The sequence below is a fragment of the Cantharellus anzutake genome (assembly GCF_015039405.1).
Source record: "Cantharellus anzutake strain C23 chromosome Unknown EI90scaffold_27, whole genome shotgun sequence".
Classification (NCBI taxonomy): Eukaryota; Fungi; Basidiomycota; class Agaricomycetes; order Cantharellales; family Hydnaceae; genus Cantharellus; species Cantharellus anzutake.
Genome location: NW_024066977.1, coordinates 229,424 through 253,256, shown reverse-complemented (window position 1 = coordinate 253,256; position 23,833 = coordinate 229,424). Strand labels below are relative to the sequence as shown.

General features: G+C 49.2%; 7 protein-coding genes across 7 annotated transcripts; 3 read left to right on the top strand and 4 right to left on the bottom strand.

Moving 5' to 3' along the window:
- Positions 1 to 1,164: 1,164 nt before the first annotated feature.
- Positions 1,165 to 5,503, bottom strand: EI90DRAFT_2922336 (exocyst complex component Sec3-domain-containing protein; the record flags this gene model as incomplete). The annotated part of the gene is made up of 17 exons (XM_039054795.1): positions 1,165 to 1,548; positions 1,613 to 1,758; positions 1,828 to 2,020; positions 2,106 to 2,189; positions 2,249 to 2,378; positions 2,439 to 2,704; positions 2,764 to 2,872; positions 2,914 to 3,035; positions 3,090 to 3,211; positions 3,253 to 3,396; positions 3,447 to 3,579; positions 3,636 to 3,737; positions 3,795 to 3,920; positions 3,973 to 4,860; positions 4,938 to 5,090; positions 5,152 to 5,264; positions 5,323 to 5,503. The coding sequence occupies 17 exons, from the start codon at positions 5,501 to 5,503 to the stop codon at positions 1,165 to 1,167; spliced, it is 3,396 nt and encodes a 1,131-aa protein (XP_038915446.1).
- A 927-nt stretch (positions 5,504 to 6,430) lies between these two features.
- EI90DRAFT_3124390 (GMC oxidoreductase) lies at positions 6,431 to 9,577 on the top strand (the record flags this gene model as incomplete). The annotated part of the gene is made up of 23 exons (XM_039063712.1): positions 6,431 to 6,577; positions 6,639 to 6,738; positions 6,798 to 6,849; positions 6,906 to 6,994; positions 7,060 to 7,067; positions 7,122 to 7,216; positions 7,271 to 7,344; positions 7,397 to 7,455; positions 7,511 to 7,549; positions 7,608 to 7,619; positions 7,674 to 7,742; positions 7,816 to 8,000; positions 8,063 to 8,205; positions 8,255 to 8,346; positions 8,388 to 8,643; positions 8,701 to 8,774; positions 8,830 to 8,896; positions 8,954 to 9,028; positions 9,087 to 9,137; positions 9,194 to 9,226; positions 9,279 to 9,416; positions 9,466 to 9,492; positions 9,549 to 9,577. 23 exons carry the CDS (start codon positions 6,431 to 6,433, stop codon positions 9,575 to 9,577), a joined length of 1,914 nt encoding a protein of 637 aa, XP_038915445.1.
- A 916-nt stretch (positions 9,578 to 10,493) lies between these two features.
- EI90DRAFT_3016800 (uncharacterized protein) lies at positions 10,494 to 11,705 on the bottom strand (the record flags this gene model as incomplete). The annotated part of the gene is made up of 5 exons (XM_039057035.1): positions 10,494 to 10,798; positions 10,853 to 10,903; positions 10,964 to 11,242; positions 11,296 to 11,353; positions 11,574 to 11,705. The coding sequence occupies 5 exons, from the start codon at positions 11,703 to 11,705 to the stop codon at positions 10,494 to 10,496; spliced, it is 825 nt and encodes a 274-aa protein (XP_038915444.1).
- A 2,280-nt stretch (positions 11,706 to 13,985) lies between these two features.
- Positions 13,986 to 15,931, top strand: EI90DRAFT_2922201 (6-phosphofructo-2-kinase-domain-containing protein; the record flags this gene model as incomplete). Its single annotated transcript, XM_039054792.1, has 10 exons — positions 13,986 to 14,067; positions 14,124 to 14,267; positions 14,311 to 14,514; positions 14,580 to 14,764; positions 14,817 to 14,840; positions 14,894 to 14,914; positions 14,973 to 15,035; positions 15,091 to 15,255; positions 15,315 to 15,540; positions 15,591 to 15,931. The coding sequence occupies 10 exons, from the start codon at positions 13,986 to 13,988 to the stop codon at positions 15,929 to 15,931; spliced, it is 1,455 nt and encodes a 484-aa protein (XP_038915443.1).
- A 660-nt stretch (positions 15,932 to 16,591) lies between these two features.
- EI90DRAFT_1184068 (uncharacterized protein) lies at positions 16,592 to 19,937 on the bottom strand. The gene is made up of 3 exons (XM_039051551.1): positions 17,405 to 19,937; positions 16,769 to 17,354; positions 16,592 to 16,710 (listed from the first exon to the last, which is right to left on the bottom strand). The coding sequence occupies exons 1-3, from the start codon at positions 19,656 to 19,658 to the stop codon at positions 16,692 to 16,694; spliced, it is 2,859 nt and encodes a 952-aa protein (XP_038915442.1). The 5' UTR covers positions 19,659 to 19,937; the 3' UTR covers positions 16,592 to 16,691.
- Positions 19,938 to 20,091: 154 nt separating this feature from the next.
- EI90DRAFT_3060439 (uncharacterized protein) lies at positions 20,092 to 21,480 on the bottom strand. Its single transcript, XM_039060489.1, has 5 exons — positions 21,133 to 21,480; positions 20,926 to 21,072; positions 20,766 to 20,870; positions 20,621 to 20,716; positions 20,092 to 20,567 (listed from the first exon to the last, which is right to left on the bottom strand). Exons 1-5 carry the CDS (start codon positions 21,416 to 21,418, stop codon positions 20,422 to 20,424), a joined length of 780 nt encoding a protein of 259 aa, XP_038915441.1. The 5' UTR covers positions 21,419 to 21,480; the 3' UTR covers positions 20,092 to 20,421.
- EI90DRAFT_3280946 (AGC/NDR protein kinase) lies at positions 21,413 to 23,832 on the top strand (the record flags this gene model as incomplete). The annotated part of the gene is made up of 8 exons (XM_039066791.1): positions 21,413 to 21,430; positions 21,565 to 21,832; positions 21,936 to 22,027; positions 22,082 to 22,303; positions 22,360 to 22,617; positions 22,674 to 22,865; positions 22,918 to 23,180; positions 23,236 to 23,832. The coding sequence occupies 8 exons, from the start codon at positions 21,413 to 21,415 to the stop codon at positions 23,606 to 23,608; spliced, it is 1,686 nt and encodes a 561-aa protein (XP_038915440.1). The 3' UTR covers positions 23,609 to 23,832.
- Position 23,833: the final 1 nt, after the last annotated feature.

The window sequence follows — 23,833 nt, the reverse complement described above, 5'->3', positions numbered from 1 at the left end:
GATGCGGCGACACCACAGTCGGCGATGGTTCGTGATTGGGCGCATACGGGATGAATCTTGGTGATGGACCATTATTTGGGTGCCCGGAGGAAGACGGGGACGTCGCAGACCTGGGGGAGGGTAAGGACTGGCGCTCACGTAAAGTAGCCACTAGATCTGTCAAAGTATTTTGGATAGAGGTCACAGTGTTCTCTAGATTTCGAATCCGTCTGGAGTGCAAAAAATCGATCAGATGAGTAAGATGATCACCAGTGCGACTCACTCAAGGCCCTGTTCCGATGTAGTAGTGTCACGGACGGGCTTCTCGAAGAGACACCTGGAACGGAGGATTTGAAAATCCAGCCTAACGCGCCGGAGGGGCGCTTCCACTTACTCATATCCCGCATGACGACAGCGCTTGCACGGCGGGTTTTCGGCCCCTTCGCATCGCATTTTTTGTTTGCGGCAGGCATTCTATCAAAAAGGAAATGAGGCCCTTTTCCGCTGCGTGAACCAAGCTGTATGCTCACGCATGCCCCTACGATATCAGATAGGTTGTTAGTGTCCCGTTGAAGTCAATGAAACATAGCCCAGATGATCCAAAACAAGCTTGTCACACGTTGGAAATGCATGCGACAGGAAAAGAGGTTCGGGACGGTATTTTTCGAAGGAAATGAAAGAAAGAATTGGGAGAAAGAGAAGAAAGAGACGACGTACGAGGCACTCTATTCAAGGTACGTTGGGGCTTAGCGGGCTTTTCATCTTTCCCATCATTCGCAGACTTTGGAGCGTCTGCAGCAGCCGTGGCGTCTTTCGTGCTCATGAGTAGTCGACAGAAGGAAGGGGAGGAGTAGTGTCCGGAAAGGGCAGGACGAGGAACAACTGATGAATGATCACCTGCAACGAACACGTTCAATCCAGAAAGGGTACTCGAGCTTTTGACAGCACCCCGGCGGTGTTGGAAATGCTTTTAGCTCAAAACTGCGGTCTATAGTCTTGACCAAGGTGTGCGCAAAGAAAGCGCGAGACCCCGCATTTCTGAAATTGAACGGTCGGAGTGACCCATGGGTCAATGTTTTACAAATTCGGTCTTTTGAGGGACCCTGAGAGCAAAAAAATGTCCAAACAAAAAATCTATGACAACAATGCAAACAACAAGCATGGGATACACAAGAGAATGAAATTCTAGCGCGCTCGACGTTGAGCGAAGTGCTGTTCGATGTCGGACACAGTGTACTCAAGGGACATCCCATCACTTTTGTAACATTGTTCGATCAATCGTCGAAACGTGTTTGTGTCCCGGATCATTTCTTCTTCGCACGCCTTCCACACGCCGACCATGACGGGGCCAGAGGCAAGGCTCTGTCCCTCGGCCTCTGCACTAGTTTCTGCTGCGGTTGAGAAATGCTTCTCAACACGTTTGTGTAAAGCCTCAACATGGCGTCGGATATCCTTGGCTGTGTACTCTTTCAGGATCCGTTTCAACGCCGACTTACTGTAATTAGAATGATTGTGCACTTCCGAAGGAGCTGTGGTTGTTAACAGACGCTCTACACCTTCAAAGTAGTCCTGCGAAAGCGGAAGATCATTGCGATTAAATAAAGCCGCATCGTTTCAGCACGCGGTCACTCACAAGTATCTTTCCCATTGATCTCCGCAGAACAAGCTTGACATAAGCGCTTAAGTTCTCATCGTAAATCGCCTCCGCCCGTCGGAGGAAACCTTGCACTGCACCAAGCTCTTGCTGAGAAATTTCGGCGACGAAGTAATGCATGTTTTCTGCCCAACGGACGACGATCGATGAAGCATATCAATGACCCCGCCATCACGAGAGATAGACCGCCTTACCGATCAAGATAACATGATAATTCAACATCCCTTTATCTTCCGCGGATTGAGATTCTGCGCCGTCCAGCTTTGCCATATGCTGAAGGGACTCAAACATGGCCTGAACGATTTGATCATACGCGGAATCAACGCTTCCCCGAATCTCGAGTGTGTCGGCGCCGATTAGTTGCGTTTCGACCTTGTTCAGGAAGATCTAGGGAATGAAGTCCTTGCGGCATCAGTGACGGAACCCAAGAATATAACAGCCATTAGTGTTATCCACAGCGAAAAACACGCACTGGGAAGTACCGGATGAAGTGGGCGACCCCTTTCCGTTTTTTGGTAGTAAGCTTAGTTTGTTCAATGGCTTTAATTTGGTCATCCTGTAGCAATTGCATATTGCCTTCATTCATTGTTGGAACAATTGCCCGGGAGAACCTACCACTAAATGATTGAATGCTGCTGTCAATCGCTGTGACTGCTTCTGCAGAAGTTTTTGCAGAAACGCGTTGCCACGTTCTTCTGCATCCACAGCGAATCGTTCAAGATTGGACATGATTCCTATGATTTGTCTGAAATAGGAAGTAGTGGCTGCTTGTAATCAAACAAATGAGGCGTGTCGAACAACTCACATGTTATCCTTAGCCAGTGCTCCGTCTGTCCACTGTTTCAGGGCATCAGGTACAAAGCCGAATATCAAATCCAAGGCACCCTGGGCAAGCCTCGCCGTGGCTGGATTCAAGCCCCAAGCTCGAGCTGCCTGCCGCCGAAAATAGCTTTCCAGCCCCATATAATCAGCAAAAGTAATGGATGAATCATTAATTTGCAGGAAATCCGCAATGAAATTCTGCTCTCGATAGATGTGAGGGATGATTTGACCCAAAACACGACCGAATGCCTGAAGTTCGGAATCAATTTACATGTCAACCTGGATGAGGATGTGGTACGGATATTCACCTCCGAAACAGTGAGACCCCTTTCTCTGTCTTTGCGAGGTTCGGAAGGTGATTTGATCAACGTATTCCCTCGTTTGAGCTGCGTGTTCATGCGAGACAGGTTTGTGGTGCTGAACCCTCCTAAAGGCAATATTCAGTCATTCGAATACACATTAAAGTCAATCGCACCGATTTCTTCGCCTTCATCAGAGGCTTTCTTGCACAAATCCATGTAGGAGGAAAGAGTGCCTTCATTTCTTTCCCGTGCATTTCACTCGAGACAGAGTAATAAGTCTTGCAGCGGCGAAAGTCAACAGATTGACCTGTTAATTGAACCGCCCGACTTACAGCACAGACCTTGGAGTACTTGGTTTCGTCCATTTCCCGCATGTAGAGAATGAGTCCAGAGTACCGCCCAATGTACAATTCCATCTTTTCGTGTGAGGGTAGGGTTGGATATTCTTTCCAGGCTCAGATGCACTCGAGTTCAAAGTGGCCTGCAACGAATAACAAAACTCATAAATGCTGTTGGACGACAAGTGAATAGAACGAACCTGAGCGGTGAACATGACCGTCAAGAATCCAACAAGACGTGTGGTGAACTGGTTGTTATGGGTCTCATATTCACTAAGTCTCTCTATCGTTGCGGCCATGTCTGGGTGCATTCATCAGCCTAATAAAAATTGAGAGAAAGAAAGGACATACCTGTCTCTCTCGCAGCAAGCATAGCTTTGTAAAGCTCGGCAGCTGCAATTTCAAGCTTTTGGATACCGGCATCAGAGTCTAAAGATCCGTGGATCAGCTCCACCAGAGCATCACGGTCAACATGGACAGTTTGCTGTGTAAAGACCGTTAAGGTGAGTTGCCCCCCGAAAAAGGTAATAGGGAACATACGAGAAGTTGATTTATCTCATTGAGGAGAGCATTCTGGTTCTGGTTTTGTACCTGCAGTCCCCGATCTCGCGACTGAATATAGCTGATATCCTCACTCACAGACTACACAGCCAATGCATGAATGTCAAGAACTAGATGATGACGACCAGGCCCACTAACATTCAGCTGTGATTTGTATGAAGACACCAGCCCATTCATATCATCTAACACTCGTACTGCATCATCGATCATCTTCATGACTACAAGTATTCGATCGTCGGATTCGAGGAATGAATAGGTGTTGGCCTAAATTGGGCGGATTTGGGACAATATTCCGAAAATCTACAGGGAAACATACCTTCTCAAGAGCCATCAGCTCATCTTGCAATCTGGCCTCAATTTGATCAGCAGCAGCTCTTGCTCGCTTCCGGCCCCGCATGCTGGCAGAGAACGAATCGTCGTCGGAGCTGATGTGAATTGTGTTCCACTCAAACTCGTCTATCATCTCTTCCACACTCGCCATAGTCCCTTCTGCACCGTATTCGTCATCCAAAGGAGGCAGTATGTTTCCATTAAGTCCGTCAGCTTCCAACGATTCAACGAGTCGATCCATCGCTTTTTCAGGTAATTCGCTGCCTGATGCTCCACCATCTGTAGCTTTAGGCGGTGATTCCAAAGAAGCATCTGTGATATCGTTAAGCTTGGTAGGCCTTCTCGAAGGGGAAGGCGATGACCGACGCGCAGGAGCATGGTGAGCAGTTATATTTAGTTGCTCTTTGAAAGCGTCCGTCCCGTCTGGTTTAATCGATGGGGAGGAGGGTCGAGTAGTTCCAGGCTGAGATCCGTTGTTTGATACAGTCTTAAGTGCCGAAGGGACGGGTGGAGGCTTTGTATCAAGGTCGGCAGTGGATTTGGTTCTGATAATGGAAGCTGGTGGAGATAGAGTTGCAGTGGAAGTAGCCGCAGATCCGCGTAAATTCGAGCTAACAGGTGTTCTTGATCGAGAGCCGGACGCCTGAGTTGATACTGGACCGGGTGAGCCCACGCGAGTAGGTTGTGCGTAAGCTAAGCTTTGATCACTCGACGAACCGGGCTGCAGGGCAGGACGTCGTAGAGATGAAGGGCCAGGCGTCGGAGTAGGGGCCTTCCCACCATCATCCTCATTCGTTGGGCGACGCACAGGCACGGCAGGTAAAGTCGAGGGATGCGGTTGCGTTGCCCTCCCGTCGTTGGAGGAGCGAGTCCGCTCAAATGGTATCGCTATTCAATAGGCCCACATTAGAAAAAAGTTCTTTGGAGGTCGCGATATGACTTACGGGGTACCGGAGGGACCTGAATACCTGCCACTGCGAGAGTTTTGCCCGGATAAAGCCTTGAACATAGATGGGAGGTGGATATGATGAAGTTAATCATCTCGTCTTCTTTTTCAGCGCTCCATTTATATGTTTTGGCGATAGTCATACTAAAACCCCGTTTCTGCAGTTGCCGATCCATCAGCTCTAGCGGTTATAAATCCAGAACCAGACACCGGGCTCACGCTGATTACTTCAATAGCTTTCAGATCAGCGAGAAGCCATTTCTTCCCAATTGAAAAAGAACCGCTTGGATTCCTCTTCGCCTTGTAGATGAGGCCTTGGCCAGTATGACTAACTACAGACAAGGCGACAATTCTGGTGCCTGAACATGGCGAAGAAATTCGGCAACAAACCAGCAATCAAAATGTATCGTGGCTTCATTGCTCCCGGGTCAGGTGCAGGCGCATTTGGAACAGGCGTCACTTCTTCCCATATTTTGACGTGGCTAACATAGGTCTCTTCGATGATTCCATCGGCGTTCACTTTTCGAAACAAGGACGCGATAATCTGGTCTCGAACATTTGTGGCATCCATAGACATGTCTCTTCAGCTCCAATACACCAGGTTTCAATGGCTCAAGAGACTATGCTTAAGCAAGGCGGGACGCCCACCATGGACTCGCCGATCTTAGCGCCGAAGAAGTGCTCAAGAGGTGGTCAGCTGACTCGTTTCCCACGATCAAATGCTCCAAAAAGTGGTCTGAACGTTGGATATCTATCGTTGATGTATTGTCTATCTTGGTTTCCTTTGATCTGATTGTTTTTGCCTCGACAGACCTTGACATTTGCTTAAGTCACAGGGGATTTTCCGTGGGGCGTGACGTGAGAAACACTCGGAGCCGTGAGAATGCTGCATTCGGTGCCAAGCTCGCGAGACTGCAGTGCATCTACTTAGGTGCAGGGAAATTGGGGGACCAGTTTTAGACTGGACTCCCGGTGAGCCCATGCCCTCGTCAAATATCAAATAATTTTGCCCGTGCGCGCCGAAGGCGAAGGCAAGCTCGATCAACCTCATGACAAAGTAGCCTACGTAGCATTTCCAACTACTGCCACATGTTCAATCGTTGGTTGCCATTACTGGTAGATGCGTTACTGCCTTTCCACCCGGAAATCGTATCACCCAGGGATCCTGCGACCCTGTGTCGAACCGCATAATCACCTTAGGAGACCCTGGAGACCGATAAGTCAGCTTTTGGTAACCCAGAAAGACGGAGCCAGAGTTAAGCCTTAGAAATGCGGCATGAACAGGTACTACATGAACGAGGCGACGGGCACAAGCGCCTGTGAGAGAAAGGGTATCTCGGAACGGGGACGAGGAAAGGGAGTAGCCTTAATATGGCAGTGCACGGGTATCCAGGGAATTCCACAAGCGGTCAATCGGTGGCAATCGTATCAATCATTATTCCAGCAGTAAGAACTCCGTGGACTTAAAGATGCATGATCCTTTGGCTGAGTAATACACATGTCCGTGGAAATCATGCAAGCACCCTCAAAAATCACTGCAAACTTAGAAGACGTTAAACACCATGAATTCGATTACGTGGTCGTTGGTAAGCATCATCTCGAAACCCTCATGTTCATGTTCATGAGCGATGTTTTAGGCGGTGGAGTACGTGTGAAAGATTTATCGTCGATCCGAGCCTCCAGTCACTTCGTTTTGGACATCTTAGACGACGGGTCTCACACTTGCCACTCGACTGGCCGAGGATGCCACGATCAGCGTTGCCGTTCTAGAGGCGGGGGGACTGAATTTCCCACATCCTTCGATAGGTCCCGCCGGATCTTACGATGAGACGACTGATATGGCGTCTTATGCACTTACAATATAGATATCCCTGCTCAGTATGGTAAAGAACTCGGAAACCCATACCTCGCCTTTGGGTAAACCAGTCATTTACGAAATGGAATCGCCCTTGCACCTTGTAACTTTGCTTTAGACACACCACTGCAACACAGAAATTCGCGAACAACCGTTCAATTCCTTCACCCTGGTACACTGTTTATCTCGATCCTATCGCACCGCCTTGTAATTAACATTTTATTAGTGGAAAAGGACTCGGAGGTTCAAGCGCTCATAACTTTTTGTGTAAGCGCAATGGGTATTGTTGTCTGCGTGTTGTGCAGCGATCATCTGAGGCCCGATTAGGTGGCAGAAACCTTCAGCGAGCGACATTAACATATGGTCGAAACTAGGCACCGATGGATGGGATTGGACCCTTTTCGATGAGCATATTCGAAAAGCTGAGAAGTATGTGCTTTCTGAATACCCCCCGTTCTGACATGCATCTTATGAGTTCACCAGTTTCATCCCGCCCGCTGCCGACGAGGTCGCGGAACTCGGCATTACCTACGATAGTTCTAAGTATGGCCAAGGAGGTGAGTCCACGGTGTGCGACAAATTTGTGTCCCGTTACTCCTCGACCCACAGGACCTATCTCTATCGGTATTACTACCGTTGAATTGTCCGGTGAAAAACAGTATCGAGAAGTGTGGATGAATTCCTTAGGGGTCCAGTTCGATGAACTCACTCGAGATCGATTAGACAATGAACAAATTTGGAGTCCCGACGTTAGAAGCAGCGGTGAGCGGCATCTCTTAGCATCCTGGATCACACCATTCATAATCCCGTCGTATGAAAGGGCGGACCTGACGTAGGTCAACTTGACTAGTCATAGTAAAATAAGCTTCTGAGAAGGATCGAATAGATTCTAGGAACGGGGGTTTATGCTGCAAGCATCAACCCCCAAACCGGTTTGCGCTCTTATTCGGCCAATGTGGGTGGGATCCGCTGTGATCGTCCCCTCATATCAGCCGTATGTTCCGGCTTATCTACATCTGTTACCATAGTCATATTTCGTGCCAAACGCGCATCGCCCCAACCTCAAGGTGCTCACCAATGCACCCGTCACCAAGATCATCATTCCCGCAACCAACACGCCCGAAGACGACGTAGTGGCCAGTGGGGTCGAGTTTGAACATGGTGGAGATATTTACGACGTTCATGCAAAGAAAGAAGTAATCGTGAGCGCGGGGTGAGTGAATTCCGGCGTCCGGCCAACGCTTGATCCGCTAATACCCCCGATGGCTGGTACAGCACACTCGCCACCTCAACAATTTTAGAGAGGTCAGGCATTGGCAACAAAGAAATCCTTGAACCTCTCGGTATCCCAGTCAAAGTACATAACCCCCAAGTTGGCGAGAACCTTCAAGAGCATTGCCTGGCTGCAGTGATCCACGGTCAGCCGTGCTATGTGCTGATATGGGCTTCAGTTGACTCCCTGCATAGAGATCGATGCGAAAGCGAACGGTTGGGAGACTTTGGATGGTTTGGCTGATCCAGAGTATGCCGCAGAACAGCGCCGCCTCCAGTTAAGTGTCGTTCTTTATCGTGGGCACTCGTGTTCTCATCTGCATTCCAGTGGGCTCGGGCTCGGTCTTCACCGCAGCTCGATCAACAATATAACATGGCTGACACTCAGCGACGTCACTCCATCCAAGTTTACGTCCCTTGTGGCCAACGAGGAACAAAAGATTGCGAGGCTGGAGAAAGAAGTTATTTCGACACGCGAACAGGCCTCGAAGAACAGTACAAGCTTCAGATAGAGAGCCTGAAGGACAATCGTGTTCCTGACTGCGAGTTCTCCTTTGCCCCCTTCTTCTTCCCTGTTTCTGGCAGTAAGTTGTTTAGAATTGGGTCGGGGTGTGAGCTCACTACGCATTGAATCTGAACAGGAACTCCAGAGAAAGGGAAACTATATAACTCGATAGTTACTTTCCTCAATAAGCCATTTTCTCGAGGATCTATTGTAAGTCCTTTAAGGCGCCTCCCTTTCAGCACAAAATCCCTGAAGACATGCACAGCATATCCAATCTGAAGACGACAAGATACCTGCTGTGATGGATCCGAACATTTTCGAGCATGATATTGGTGGGTGCAATTTGCCTCATACCTCGATTAGGTGGCTGCTCAAGCAGGATGTCCTAGACCTTCAACTTTTGGTCGAAAGTCTGAAGTTTGTGCGAAAAGCGGCCGAGACCGCGCCTTACAAGGAACGTATTGGTCAGTGTTGTTTTTAAAACGTCTTGCTTTCCTCGCATGACATCAAGCACTCCTTTAGTTAAGGAGTTATCTCCCGGCCCAGAGGTTTCGACTGATGAGCAGCTCGCCGGTAGGTTTCAGAAATAGGATTCAGACATTATGGGGTATTTGAGAGCGTTACGGCAGAATATGTTAGGAGCACGGTGGGCTCTACCTGGCGTAAGTAATCCAGTCTCGAGTCGCATGCACCCGCCACTATACTTCAAACTAGACGCTGCTGGCACGTGCGCAATGCTACCCATGGAGAAAGGAGGGGTGGTTGACTCGAACCTCCGCATCTACGGAACGAAGAACATCCGAGTTGCGGATCTTTCGATCATCCCTCTTCATATGGCTGCTCATCCTCAAAGTAAGTGGACTCGATTTCCATGGAGCGCAATTCACTGATGCAATTGCAGCAATGGCATACGCAATTGGCGAAATATGTAAGTGCATTCGACCGATGGGGTAAGTCCTGACTGACACAACACTGTGCTACCAGTGGCCGGGAAGATTAAAGGTCAGAAGTAGAGCAGGCGATCCAGTACACCTTTAATTCGGTATGAACTATACAATTTCCAGCTCAAACAACTCCCATGAGAAATCTTGATGTGTTCAGTTGTAATGCAACGTCTACAAGCATCAACCACAGAATCGTGAACTGCGTAGACTGATGTGATGAACGTAATCGTTTTGCTAGCTGCAAAGATTGACCCAGAATTGGACCATGTGTCAAGGCGTGATGTTGGCGCTCAGTTAAGGGTCTGTCCAGCTCTTCGCTGATATGTACACATCTTTACCAGGCAGAGCTGACAAAGCAAATTGAGTAATTGGCTCACTAGCTGGCTCACATCTATTCACTATACCATTCAGCATAAACCACTTTGATTGCACGTACGAATGGCCCACGGCCACAAACTTCCCGCCTCCAGAACGCTCCAATTTCTGGGCCAATCTCTCGAACTTCTCGACGGGGCGTCACCTTGCTTGGACCTCACACAGCAATTGAAGGTTGCACAACTGGGATGCGTCCATTGATGGCTGGTTTCTTATTATATTAGCCGCTAAAACGGTTTCTTGCTACGCGGAACCCCGACACTCCCAGACAATACTGCCCCACTGCGCTGGATGTGAAGGAGGTGGGCTAGAGACACCGCGTTCTGGAATGAGGATCCGACGCAAAAGTCCTCACCCCACAACTTCAAAGCCGGCCACAAGTTCAAACCGGAAGAAACTGATCCATGTTTCTTTACAGGCGCAAATCATGCTCGAGACACAATGATGCTGCACTTCATTCGAGGGGCCTTTTCTTCTTGAATCTACACGGGCTTTTCAGGTCTCAGACGGTGGTGTGATTGACCATCCCGACATCAACATGATGCAGTTGGGCTGGCCTGATACTACATTCCTGGGCCAGAAGAGTATCCCTAAAGACCAGGTGGGGGAATCAACGCGGACGCGATAGGGACCATTCCATCATCTGAAGTGTGCGGTTTGGTTTCGTTCGCCCATTGACCTGGACTGTGAATGGTCCTTCCACAAGTCCGATGTCGACGTGATCCGATCGCTGTTCGGTTGTCTCCCTCGTTCGTTTCCTCGCCCAACCCCGCCATATATTGTTCTTTTCCGACCCTCCCGCGCTCTGGCTCCCCAATCTGCTCCCAATTTGTCCCCGCTCATGCCCTCTGCTTCTGCTTCCGCTTCTTCCCCCCTTATTCTCGCTCAGTTCTTGGGTTTCAGCGCCCTCTCCCTCTTTGTGGAAGGTAAGCAAAGTAAGCAAACGGCTATAGGGGCTAGAAAACACACCCGGCTGCGCTGAACCTCCGTGATCATATTTAGGCGTATCAGCACCATAGCCTGAGGACGGGTATTAGAAATTCACCAGTGGAGGCTTTGGAGGGTGCCCACGCAACATACCGGCAAATACGTCCATTCTCTTCCGTTTTCTTCCACTTGATGTGTGTTCATCATCTTCATTTACATGGATTTCCAGGCTGTCGTCTTCAGGGGCTTCATCGTGTCTTGAGGAATCCTCTGCTTTCGGTTTCGAGTCTAAGAATTTGAGATGTTTGCCGAGAGGGACGACAGTGTCGCTTTCGCTTGCAGCCGCTCCAGAGGAAGCTGTTTTGGCCTTTACTTTAGTAATTGCTGCTTTAATGAATCTGTTGGCGGCAGCTTGATCCACCACGAGGTTCCCTGCAGATGAATCGTGAATCGGAAGTCACAGAAAGTAGAGATTGGAGACATACGTTTAGCTGGTTCTGTCTCAAGCTCGGATATTTTTTCAACATAAGATTTGACGCGTACCTATGCAGGATCGGGGGTTTAAAATTTTCACAATCCGGCACAACCGACGCTAAACTCAACTATTTCTCCGGCCACAGCCCCTGTCCTTGGGTCTATGCCCTTAGTCCTCAGGTACACTTTTACGTATGATATAAGAAGAGCGAGGATGACGCATGAGCCGGTAAAAACACACTCATTACAAGATCCTGAATAACATAAACTAAAGGATTGGAAGTTTGACCCTTTGGATTGTGTCAAGACCCTCAAGGGATTGTTGTAGCGGTTTCTCAAAGAGGGGCTCCAGCATAGCTTCCAGCTCGTCTAATGAGTCCGAGAGTGCCTCCAATGTCAGCATTGGGTCTGAAGTGTCCATAGTGGTGAATCGCTTGGGAGTGGCGGAAGCAAATTAGTTTTCGGCTATTGCCCTATAAAAAGTGAGAACTTTTTTTTAGCTTTCCTACCTTTTACATCTCAACATCTTTTGTTGCTGCGGGGGGGTTTCGAGTACCAATGAATGCTGTACAGCAAGGCAAGAAATATCGGGACAGACGATAGCTTATTAAAGTGAGACAGGCCAACGACGCTGTGGTTCGAGGGATCTAGCAACCAATCGGATAGCGCAGTTAGTTCAATGCGTCTACGATGCACAGAGCCACCGCTATTGCCCGAGCCATTTCCCCTTATCTGAGGTTCGTTATCGTTCATATTTGTTTCCTTTCATCAATCCGGTGGATTACTATGATGAATACATATCGATTAGTCTTGAAGACTTCAACATGGTTATACATTCACTGCATGGCTTTCTGATACACTTTTTTTTTCTCGTGCTTCATACATTGCGATTATTGGACAAGTACTAACTGGACTCGTTCTCTCAGGTGGTCACATCTGCGCGGTTTTGATTTTCCTGCTGCACTCTTGATCACAGAGTTACAACGAAAGACAAAGCTGTGGTTAATTGGTCTTTCTTTCTGGACTCTGAATGTGTTATTTCTATCCCCCTTGATATAACAAGTCTTCCCAGACTTCAGGCTCCAAACTGGTCTCCCTCGTTATTGGGGATCGGCCGCTGGAACGTTATGTGCTGTCAACCAAAGTGAGATGCCAATGTCCGGATAGTGATGATTTCGCGCTGTTGACCATGAGATGAGCTGGGGATGTCTTCCGTCCTGTTTGTGTACTACGTCTGGGCTCTGAAATGACGGCTCTGGAGCTCTGGGGTGTGTCGAAGGCATCGGGGTTTTTGATACCGACGAAAATGTCTGGCACTTGCATCGCTTCACACGTTCTATTCTCTGGTCACGAACTTAAGAGCGGTTGCAGGGTGACGGTGACTTTGTCTAAGCATTACATATATATAACAGTTGATCCGATTGCTTCTGTTGCGCTCTAGGAATTAGTTTCCACCCCCCGAACCTCGATCTGTTGGTGGGCTTAATATAGATACTGTTGCTATTAGGTGCGGCAATCTTCGAGCGTTGAGGCCATTGGCCGACATCAGTGGAGCAATCATGGATCATTGTGTGATATACGTTTTGTTGATTTACAGGGACTTGGTAATGACCGCCCTATCTACTTCGCGACCCGTTGATGTCGCATCTCTTGTTGTCTCATTGAATTATCTAATATGTATGTAGTCCTGTCTCCCGAACAAGCACCGCTCTACTAGTAACTTGAATGTTTTCACCGGTGCAGCAGCGGACATCACCCCAGAGAAGCTTGCGTCCGGAGTGTTACGGCCACGGTGTCGAATTCAGGCACAAGGATAAGCTTCGTTCATGCTGTCAATGCCAAGCAGCTGGGTAGAATCGCCTTCCGTCTGGAACTCCCTAGCCCATGGTGTACTTGGAACGTCTTGGAACGTCCAGAAATCAGAAATGAAGAGTTTTGGGGCACTCTAGGGATTGAATGCTGTGCAAATAACACCACCATTAGCGAAAAATCTACTGAACGGTCTTCGGCTATGTTGATCCAGTACTGCTCTCGTCGGAGTGAGCTCCATTCGATATCCCCAGCACCCTATACCCCCTAGACGATAGAACAACCAGATCGGAAACCGCTCATCCACAATGCTCACACTCAAGGCTGATGCGAAAGTGTTCTCTTTCACAGGGGTTTTGTTTCCTTGTTTCTCCTAATTGGTCCATTTGGCAGTGGTAGATAATATCCCTGAGGCCCATAAATGGAGCTCTGCATGGACAAATTGGACAGATTTAGCCGTCTCATTCATAATGGTGGCAAAAGTCAATGGGGATATGCAAGCGTTCTGGTAGGGAGAGAAACGTAATGATTCCTGCTCTGGTCTTTTCTGTTATAATGTCGTGGCGCAGGAGCACCAACAGATGTGGCGGGAATGTGGCACACTTAGCCGGAATGGAAACATCCTCTCTTTGCTCTTGGGCCTGATGCCATTCTACATAATGCTCCATGATTGCGGGGGAGGGCGAGGGAGTGTGGGTTCCATGTGCATATCCGCTTTTGACACCGGAAGTACAGGTTGGTCGGTTGTCTGGTTCACGTGGGAAATAGTCGCACCCGATCTTCCACCTTGGATCTATCGTTGAAGATTGAAGCATCGCATAAACGCTCACGACTTGGGGTGCCTGCTGGAGCAGTATCCAACCCTGGTGATATCTCGTTTGTCGAGTAGAGTATGGCTGCACCCTTGTACACCACTGAGTCTGGGCGGTTGTTTCACGCGGGGAAAATCCTTGTCGTCGCTGTTGGGCTTCCAGGTGGGGATCAAGTTGAAGTTTTCTTCTGATATAGTAAAAACGAATAAATCGATTAGCTCGGGGTAAAACACACATTTCACGTGCACTGGAGCGCTATCTTAGGTGGATGGGGGTCACCACTCAAGTGTTCTCCTTGGGTGATTACAGACGAAAGCGGCTTGGCAGTGCACCATCTTTACCTCCAGACTATTTCACGAACGGTATGGTTTCCTCTATTATTCATGCACGCTTTGGGCAATCGAGGGCGTGTTTCTTCAGGAGATAAGTCACCAGAAACCCAGAAACTGCGCCGCGAAATTAAGGATGGCTGCGAACAACTAATACTAGACTTTTATTCGAAGGAGAAAGGCCAAGTTGCTATCTATGATGCAAATAATGCTACCAAACTTAGCCGGCAGAACCTCACAGAGAGATTCGAAAAAGAAGGCGTGCACATCATATTCCTGGGTGAGCCCATGCGCGCTGTCAGTCCTGTTAGTCTCACCTGATTGTTGTTCGGATCCCGATTTTAGAATCCTTGTGTGATGATCAAGAAACAGTCATGGCCAATATTCGCAGCGTCAAGATAACCTCCCCTGATTACAAGAACTGGCCACCCGAAGAGGCCGTAAAAGATTATATGAGCCGAATCAAAGATCATGAACGATATTATCAGCCAATGGACGAGGGAGATAAATCATATATCAAGATCATCAATGTGAGCTGTTCTGTCTCAAAGTAAGCCTGAAATTATCGAACGAAAACCCCAGGTATCAGAAAGAATGATGGTCAACGTGCGAGTTACACTTCCATCTAACGGACTTCTAAGCAGTTTGCCTCCGTTTAGAGAATTCAAGGCTACCTACAGGTACGGCTATTCGAAAAACCTGAATGCTTTCGAGTCGTCTCAAATTTGAATGCGGTAGTCGCGCATAGTATTTTTCCTGCAGAACATCCACAACAAGTATCGAACAATATATCTTGCGCGAGTCAGTGTGAACTTTTTAATTCCGATTGTCGCTTTTGACCTGTTGTGCCGAACAGAGTGGCCAGTCATTGATCGAACATTCCTACAAAGCGGATTCAGATCTTTCTCCTGCAGGATGGGAATACGCTGAACGGTTAAAGGAATTTGTCCTTGAGCGTCGAGCCAAGAATCTGGAGCATCGAAGGAAGATGGGCTTGCCCGTCGATGAGAACAAGCTAGTGGTAAGCGAAAAAAAGGTGTGTTTCAATTGTTTCCAACGTGACCGAACTGCTCCGAGTAGGTATGGACATCAGCCCGACGTCGATCACATCATACCGCCTGGCCGTTTCTACACAGCGGATACCGTGTGGTCGAGAAGCCTATCATGAGCGAAATCAATCCTGGCATCTGGGACGGCCTTTCTCCAGAACTCGCTCGCGAAAGATACCCCGACGAATGGGAACGGTTTCTCAAAGATCCTTATGCACATCGTGCTCCTCGGGCAGAAAGTTATCACGATCTGAGCGGTAGGTCAAGAAGAATCTTCTCACGGACACTACTCAGCAGCACATTGTAGTTCGGTTGGAGCCCGTCATCATGGAACTTGAGCGAGAGCAAGACGATCTGCTTATCATAGGACATGCTTCGGTCATCCGCTGCCTCCTTGCCTATCTGATCGGCCTACCGGCCAGCGAAGTGCCGGCTGTCGAGATAGCTCGAGGTGACCTAGTTGAAGTTCAGCCTGCAAGTTATGGCGTGCATAGTCAAGCCTTTCACTTCTGGAGCGGGCCCGGCAGGAGCCATGAGAATGGGGAAGAAAATGACGGCACAAATTATTATGAAAACTATGCAGAAGCTACTGCCGGCAAGAGGGTTGCCTCTACAGGTGGGGCAACTCATATGGAGGCTTTAGCTTAGGAAGGCTTGATCACCACGCATTCACGATCTGTCTCATATTCTATCCTATGAGCTGCCTTGGGCGGAGGATCGACATGTAGAGGAGCCATAGCAAGACAGGGTCATGTTTTCGACTGTTCTCTGCGTCACAGAGCCGTCGGGTCTATAGAATAGCATGGGAGTTTATCGGCGTTGTGAGGCACAAGATCAGTGAGGCAGAAAGAATTGAAGCAATATCTCCATGATTGTAACGTAACAAGGGGTATAGATATAATTTTCAATCGGAATTAAGAGCAGAATAAGTCGAAGCTTGAGCGAAAAAAAAAATAATAGAAACACAACATGAGACCTGCTGAAGTAACAGCAAGCCATAAGGTCACAGAGCCCCAAAAGACGGGCGTGTCACAAAAGTGTTATCGAAGGAAAAGGGAAAAGGGTCAAAGGGGCTGTCTGTCAGCCACGAGGGGTAGGGAACAATGCAACGCATACACTCTGGATCGGTTATGGGTCCTTGTAAAGGAAGAAATATTTATAGAGAAAGGTGTGTTGTTGTTACAGACAATCGAACTAGATGGCTTGTAACATGCATCGACGATAGAAATATATCAGCCGGGGAGGAGCATGGGGCTATGTAGATGTGAAAAAGTCCATGAATGTCTGTATTTTAATGAGTGGAGCGTTTAAAATGATAGTAATTGCGCGGATGTAATGATTTTGGGCGAATATAAAACTTGAGTAAAGATGAGCGAGGACCACAAGGAAAACCATCAAAATCCCCTGATTAGACAAAGAACTGTGTACTGGGGCAATTAGGGCGAGTCAGCTTAAAAGCTGCCATTTGAAATGTAAAATACTAACTGAGCACGACTTGCGTGATGTACTTCCATCTCTTCCATTTTGTAAGCGTTGAGTTCCTCCTTGATCCGTTGTGCTAGAGCCGGCGTGAGCTGGTTACATGTGGCAGGCTCCGAATGTCGATCATAGGTGAAGGCACTGAAGGTGTCGTACACTGAAAGATTTGCTGCAAATGTGGTCTTCTTGGTCACCGTGGGTGCCGTTTTGGATCTGGGCGTCATTTCCGAATGCATCAGAGAAAGAGTGGGTGCGGAGGAGTTCATGTTGGGATGGGCGTATGGCATGTTGGGGTGGTGCGAAATGTTGATCATGCCACTTTTCTCGTGCGTAGGCGATGAAGAGGCCGTGGAGGTAGGTGAATCGGTGAAGCTTGGAATATCGCCAAACTTCAAGGGCGGGAATAAACTATGCGGCTCATGAGATGGCAGGCCATCAATGTGGTCAGGGTCCGCAGATGGAATTCGGGCGAGAGGCCCTGGCTCCACGTGATGATGATGAGAGACGGTATCGTAAGAATTTGAACGGTGGCGGCTAAGGGAGTGACTTCGACTGAGCATGAGGTCGTTCTCTTGATTGTACGAGACAGCATCTTGATAAACACATAATTAAATGCTAAGTAAGGTTGGGGGAAACACTCACTTTTCAAGATACCCTTGGAGGGTACTCGCGTTCGCTCAATCGAACGTCGTATGCCGACAGCCCACGGCTCCACTTCAATTTCTATGCTCTCGTGTCGCACCGTAACGTCGCCATCATCCAGGTCCTCGTCATCTTCGTCCAAAAAATCGTTTTCTTCAATCGTGAAGCGCTGCTGGACATGTCCTAACAATGAACCATCCTCACTCCCATCCTCGCTGTAGCTGCGCGAGTGAGAACTCAATCGTCTCCCGTTTTCATCCGCCTGACCTCGGACACGAAGAGGGCTATTTGCCTCCCGCTTAGCAGTGTCGCGTTCCCAGGTTGGTACAGAACCTGAAGCGGCTGGCTGATTCATTTTAGCCTCCTGGTTCGCCCTTGCTCTTGCTGCAGCTTCTGCATTGCTCCGAAGAGTGTGTTGTCGCGCCAGCTTCGCCGCTGGACTCAAGCCAGCCATCTCATCTGGGCTCAAGGCGGGTAGATCTCGATCAAGTTCAGCATTAACGAGCGAGACATCAGGTTCCGCAGTGCCACCTTTCTTGGATTTGTCCTTTTTGTCTTTAAACAGGCTGGTGATGCCTGCAAGGCTCTTTCGGCGTGCCAAGGCACCGACAGAGCCAATTTTACGAATCATAAGCGAAGCTGAGGAGACAGTAGACGACAGAGAGATGTTGTCGGTTGAGGCATTGAATTTGCGGTTAAACAAGGAACGTCCTTTCTTCTTACCAGACCTCAGGGAGGGGTCAGGAGCCTCGAGTTCTTCTTCATCAACAACTGGATGAGTTTGGGAATTGACTGGGGACTGAGTCGTCGAGGCCGTCTTTGAACCCAAGCTAGACGATTTGAGCTTCTTCTCCGCCTCCTTCTGTTCGGCGGCGTTTTTTGCAGCAACAACCTGACGTCTTGAACCCAAACGAGGTGTTGAAGGCTCGTGTTCCGCCTCGGACAACGATTCACCGGCCGAGAAAGACAATGCCCGCCTCAAACGCCCTTTGAGGCCACCTGATTTAGCAATGTGGCTGGGTGCATCAGGCAAAGTAACAGCGAGATCAGTGTCATCTCTGCTTAGCCGTTTATTCGCGTCCGAAACAGTGGCCTGTTGGGATAGCGGTGACGGTTTCGGAGGCCCTCGGGGGCCGCGAGCTGACGATGAGCCATTCGGGGCGGGAGCGGGCGCCGACGGGGATTGGGTGGTAGAAGGCGAGGAAGCCGTGTTGGAAGCAGACGAGGTTGTGGATTGTGTTCGCGTTCGGGGGGTAGAACTGGAAGGGTTCGGGGAGGAACCACGCTGGTGTACAGATGGCAGTGATTTCGAGGGCTCTGGAGAGGCAGACCGCGTCTGTATGGCACGGGGTGTAGGGCTGCGGCTTCGTGAGGCTGATGATGACTGAGAATTAGAAGTAGAGGAGTTGGTAGGGCGATGCGTGGAGGATGATTTCGCGCTTTCGGCCATGCTCGTAGTGCGGCGACGACCGTCTGTGTTGTTGACTGACCTTGAACTACCCCCCGAAGAATTAACCGACGTGACCGAGCCATTGCGTTCCCGCGCATAAGGTGGCTGAGCGGCTTGTAAGGGTGGAAAGGCAGCCTGAGGAAGACCAGCCACGATGGCTCCGGCAACTGGACTTGGAGCTGACGAGGCATTATTCCGACGATATGGTTCAGTAGAGGTGCCTTTGGACGATGAAGTGCTATTGGTATGATTGTGCCCAAAGGATGGCGACTGGAAGCCGTTCGCCATCATGGGTGAGGCCATTCCATGGTAGAACCCGGCTTGCGCCTGATCGGATGGATGTTGAGGAGCGCTTCCAGTGCGTTGACGTGGAATGAAACCTGCCGCCGCCATCTGCTGCTGCTGTGCAATCATCATCTGCTGGTAAGCCCACTGCGCGAATTGTTGGGATTGCTGAGATGGATCGTATGCGGGGAAGGGACTTTGCATGCCCGGTTGCTGAGCGAAATAACCAAAGGTGGGATAGGGGAACGGGCCATGTGGCGACAAAGCCGCTTGGGGAGGATTGGGCCATTGTTGGGGAGACATAGGATATGGAACGAAAGGGACATTCACGTTAGACACGTTCGAATCATTTTGTAAGGGCGTTGCACTCCGTGCAGGGGGGTCGAGGCGAGGCGGTGTCCCGCTAGTTGGAACAACGGCAGGCGAGGCACGAGTACCGGTTTGATTGTGCTGCTGGGGATCCATAGGGCTAGCTGTGAATGGCAATTGGAAATCTTGCGGTGCGAGCGATACGGCCATGGAATGTGCTCCAAGATCTAGATATTGGCGAGCGTCGTCGCTTCTTTCTGTCACCCAGATGCAGCAAAATCAACGCCGAAACTGCTCGAAAGGTGACCTCGCAATGGTGGTCGCTTTTTGAGGGCGTGTTCAGCGCTGAAACGACGTCGTGACGAACCAAGTTTTTGATGAATGAGATATGACAGGAGATTGATTACGAACGAGACGAAGAAAGCGCAGCGACGAACTCACAATGGCAGGAAAAACGTCAAGCTAAGAAGTACAAGAGATAGGAGTACTCTGGGTTCTATGGGTGTAGAAGAGAAAAGGGAGGACGTGGCGATAGGGAAACGAGTGAGAGAAGTAATCAACACACAACAAACATCATGAGCTCGGTGTACATATAGTGTAGCATCAAATCCGGAAGGTAGCAAAATTGTGTCGTAATACCGTAGCCAGAAATTTGTCGTCGTTACATGATGAGGGTAGGGTACAAATCGACCATCGGAGTCCATCCATCATGTCCACAAGCAGTAGAATCTGCCACTCCTAACAATTCCCGAGCCACCAGTCAACTCGATGCTTTCAAACCCTGCACTACCGGGATTCCTGCTTCCGAGAAGGCAAAACGAGCTGAGCACGAAGGGTCGTGACTTGACACAGCGCTTCTCCAGCACCTCTGTCAATGGCTGCATGCCAACCTCCACTCGCACCGTCGTAAAGGAAGAGGCCGCGAAAATCGAGGAAGTACCCACTTCAGCGGAATTACCACATTCGTCAGGGTTCAGCCCCTGCCTCCACCGCGCTCCTCTCGGGTGTACTCCCGGAAAGCCAACCTCACCTTCTTCACGAATGATGGAAAGTCTCTGCTACCATTCAGCATTTCTACCAGCTCAGATATTGAGGGTAGCAGTGGTGTTGAGGTGGGAACTGAGAGTTCGTTCATTCATGTGAAATTGGGAGCAGTGAAGCAACCTCCTGACCTTTGAATTTCTGTTGAGAAAGATCTAACACAAGACTGAACTCTCGGGCTAGATTCGCCTCATCAACGTTGGTGAATCGTAATAACACCGTGTCGCCTGCGTGAAATAAGATATCCGAGCGGCAGGTCGCGCAAATCGTGCTCACGTTGAACATTGTCAATTGAACAACTTAGCAAAGATTCCACGATGCGTAGCTCAGGTTCTATCTTGGCCTTTCGTGATTGTATGGCCTTGAGCTCAGCCTCGTGCTCTAGGTAAGATACCGGTGAGAACTGGGTTGGGAAGGGCAAAGATTGTCACCTCACTTTGACGCAAACGTTCGTTTGCACCCTGCACGTCATTAACGTCGGAAGTCACCCCCAACGCGGCTTGTCGAGCTCCTGCGCGTCGTTCACGCAATTCGGATACCTCTCGTTGGAGCTGCTCTTCCTCCGCCCGTTCTTGATTAAGCGCTAGAAAAACATTAGGTCATCCTGCAAGGATTGCACACAGTTAAATTGATGATGACAAACTCTCAATCATCTGGTTTAGGTCGCTATTCGCCTCAGCATATAGGGCCTCATACTCGTCTCTCCGCACTTCGTGAGCTTTCACCTCTTTTTCATAATCATCCTCCTGCTTTTGTATGTCTTCCTTTCCAAATACCACATATTCTTGCAATCGCCGTCTGAAGGCAATTGCTTGTGCGACGAACGCGTCAATATGCAAGTAGTCAGCCTTAGGGACATCATTTTCCTCGATGGCAGCTTTAAAGTCTACGATTGGACGTGCTGGACGCTGACGGATGGGGCGATGCATGGTGGTGGCGATGTTGGTGACTGTTGCGGCTTGTTTGGCGCCCACACGAACCAATAAATCCGTCCAACCCAGAAGTAATGCCTCCCTCAGTTCTCTCGCCTCCCCCTACACCGTCCCGTATCCCTATTCCCCCATCTTCCGTTCAGACTCCTCCCGGTAGTCCAACGAAAGCAGGTGGCCATGCATGGAACTCGCCGCGTGATGTTCGAATGGACACTGCAAAGCCTTATGGCGTACTCGGGAGAGATGCTCTGATGCAAACTACAAAAGGATGGAGTGAAGAGGATATCAAAATGGATACCGCAAAGGGGCTTCCCGATACTTATATTCAGAGACCTCCACCTCTGAAACTTTGGGAACGTGAGCTGCTGGAAAGTCCGGAAGTCAAGAGAAAAGCGACTGTTGCGCAGCTTTGTGAGTTACGTTTCTGATGTTGCCATGCAGTGGAGCTTCCACTGATTTCGACAACATCGATACTGGCGCCATCGGACAACACATCTCTTGGAACGCACGCTAGATTTCTTGGACTACTATTTTCAATTGGTGGGATACATTAAGAACCGAAAGGAGCGTCGTGCTTTGTTCGATGCAGACACAAAATCGCGTGAGGTGATTTTTTTAACCCGACCAATCTTTGCCCTGGCTCACTCACGATTGCTGAAGCTGACATCCGAGCAATACAATGCCGAGTATAAATCGTACTGTGGTCGTGAACGTGTCCTGCTCCGCAAACGCCGTGCCAAGCTGAGGGTGGAGCAATTCCATATAATTGCTCAGGTTGGACAAGGAGGCTATGGTGAGGTCTATCTTGCACGTAAAAGTGAGACCGGGGAGGTTTGTGCCCTGAAGAAGATGAAAAAGCGTACTCTCTTCAAGATGGATGAGGTGAGCTAGGTTAATTTAAACTACATACTAATATTCACGCCTAGTATACGCTCCAGATCCGCCATGTTCTGGTGGAGCGGGACATTCTTACCGCGACGAAAACTCCATGGCTTGTGCAGCTTCTCTACGCCTTTCAAGACGCGCAACATGTGTATTTGGCAATGGAGTACGTACCCGGAGGTGATTTCAGGACCCTATTGAATAATTCGGGGGTGCTCAAAGAAGAGCATGCCCGGTTCTACATTGCTGAAATGTTCGGCGGTGTCTGGGAGCTCCATAATCTAGGATATATTCATCGGGATTTGAAACCAGAGGTAAATATCGACAATAAGCCCAGGAATCATTGTATTCACCCTATTCTTCCCAACAGAACTTCTTAGTGGACGGGTCTGGTCATGTCAAGTTGACTGATTTCGGTCTCGCCACGGGAGCGCTTAATCCACAGCGCATCGAGAGTCTTAAGCACAAATTAGATAAAGTGAAAGACAACGAGATCATTTATCGCAGCACCATCGACAGGCGGAGCTTGTACCGAAGCATGCGTATGGCAGACCCTCGCTATGTAAGTCAACCCATTCTGCACCGTGCACCATCCTAATTTCACATTCCCACAGGCGGACTCCATTGTCGGCTCTCCTGACTACATGGCCCCTGAAGTTCTCCGCGGCAAGACCTATAGCTACTCCGTAGATTATTGGTCGTTGGGTTGCATTCTATTCGAATTTCTCGCAGGATTCCCTCCATTTTCCGGAGGCTCTCCTGAAGAGACTTGGACCAACTTGAAGAACTGGCCAAAAGTCCTTCGTCGTCCCCAGTACGACAAGCCTGAGGACCTTGTCTTCAACCTCACAGACGTGGCCTGGGATTCGGTAACTAGGTGGGTGTACCCAGCTCTCTCTTGCCATTGGACCCACATTGCTAAAACTTAACAGGCTTATCTCGCACGAGTCCCTCCGATACTGCACACCCAACCAAGTGCGCAGTCATCCGTTCTTCTACAGAACCGCCTGGGACCGCCTCCGCTCCACCCCGCCTCCTTTCGTCCCCGCACTTGATTCAGAGACTGACACTGGCTACTACGACGACTTCACGTCTCCTGAAGACATGGCCAAATATGCTGAGGTTCGAGAGAAGCAGAAGAATGTGGATGCTGTCAAGGAGAAAGATGATAAGTTTGGCCGTGGCGTATGGGTTGGCTTTACATTTGGCAAAAATGGTGCAGGGGCCAACGCCAAGGCGCACGTCCCGACGGGCTCTCCTGGAGGCGTCGAATCCGATGACGGAGCCCTCGCAACAATATTCTAATACTGCATGAACTTTTTATACGCCCTTTCGTCGTGGAATCTTTCAAACTGATCACCTCGTCTTCATTGTATACCCTGTGTTAATCCATCTGTTGTCATTGTAACATGTTCTGTCAAAAGTTGTTTCTTTGATGACATATCAAGAGCTATACTTGTGAGCCAATGCATGTACCGCCCTACAAGCTAACAGTAACATACATCCGAATCAGTCAGTGGAATCCAGTGG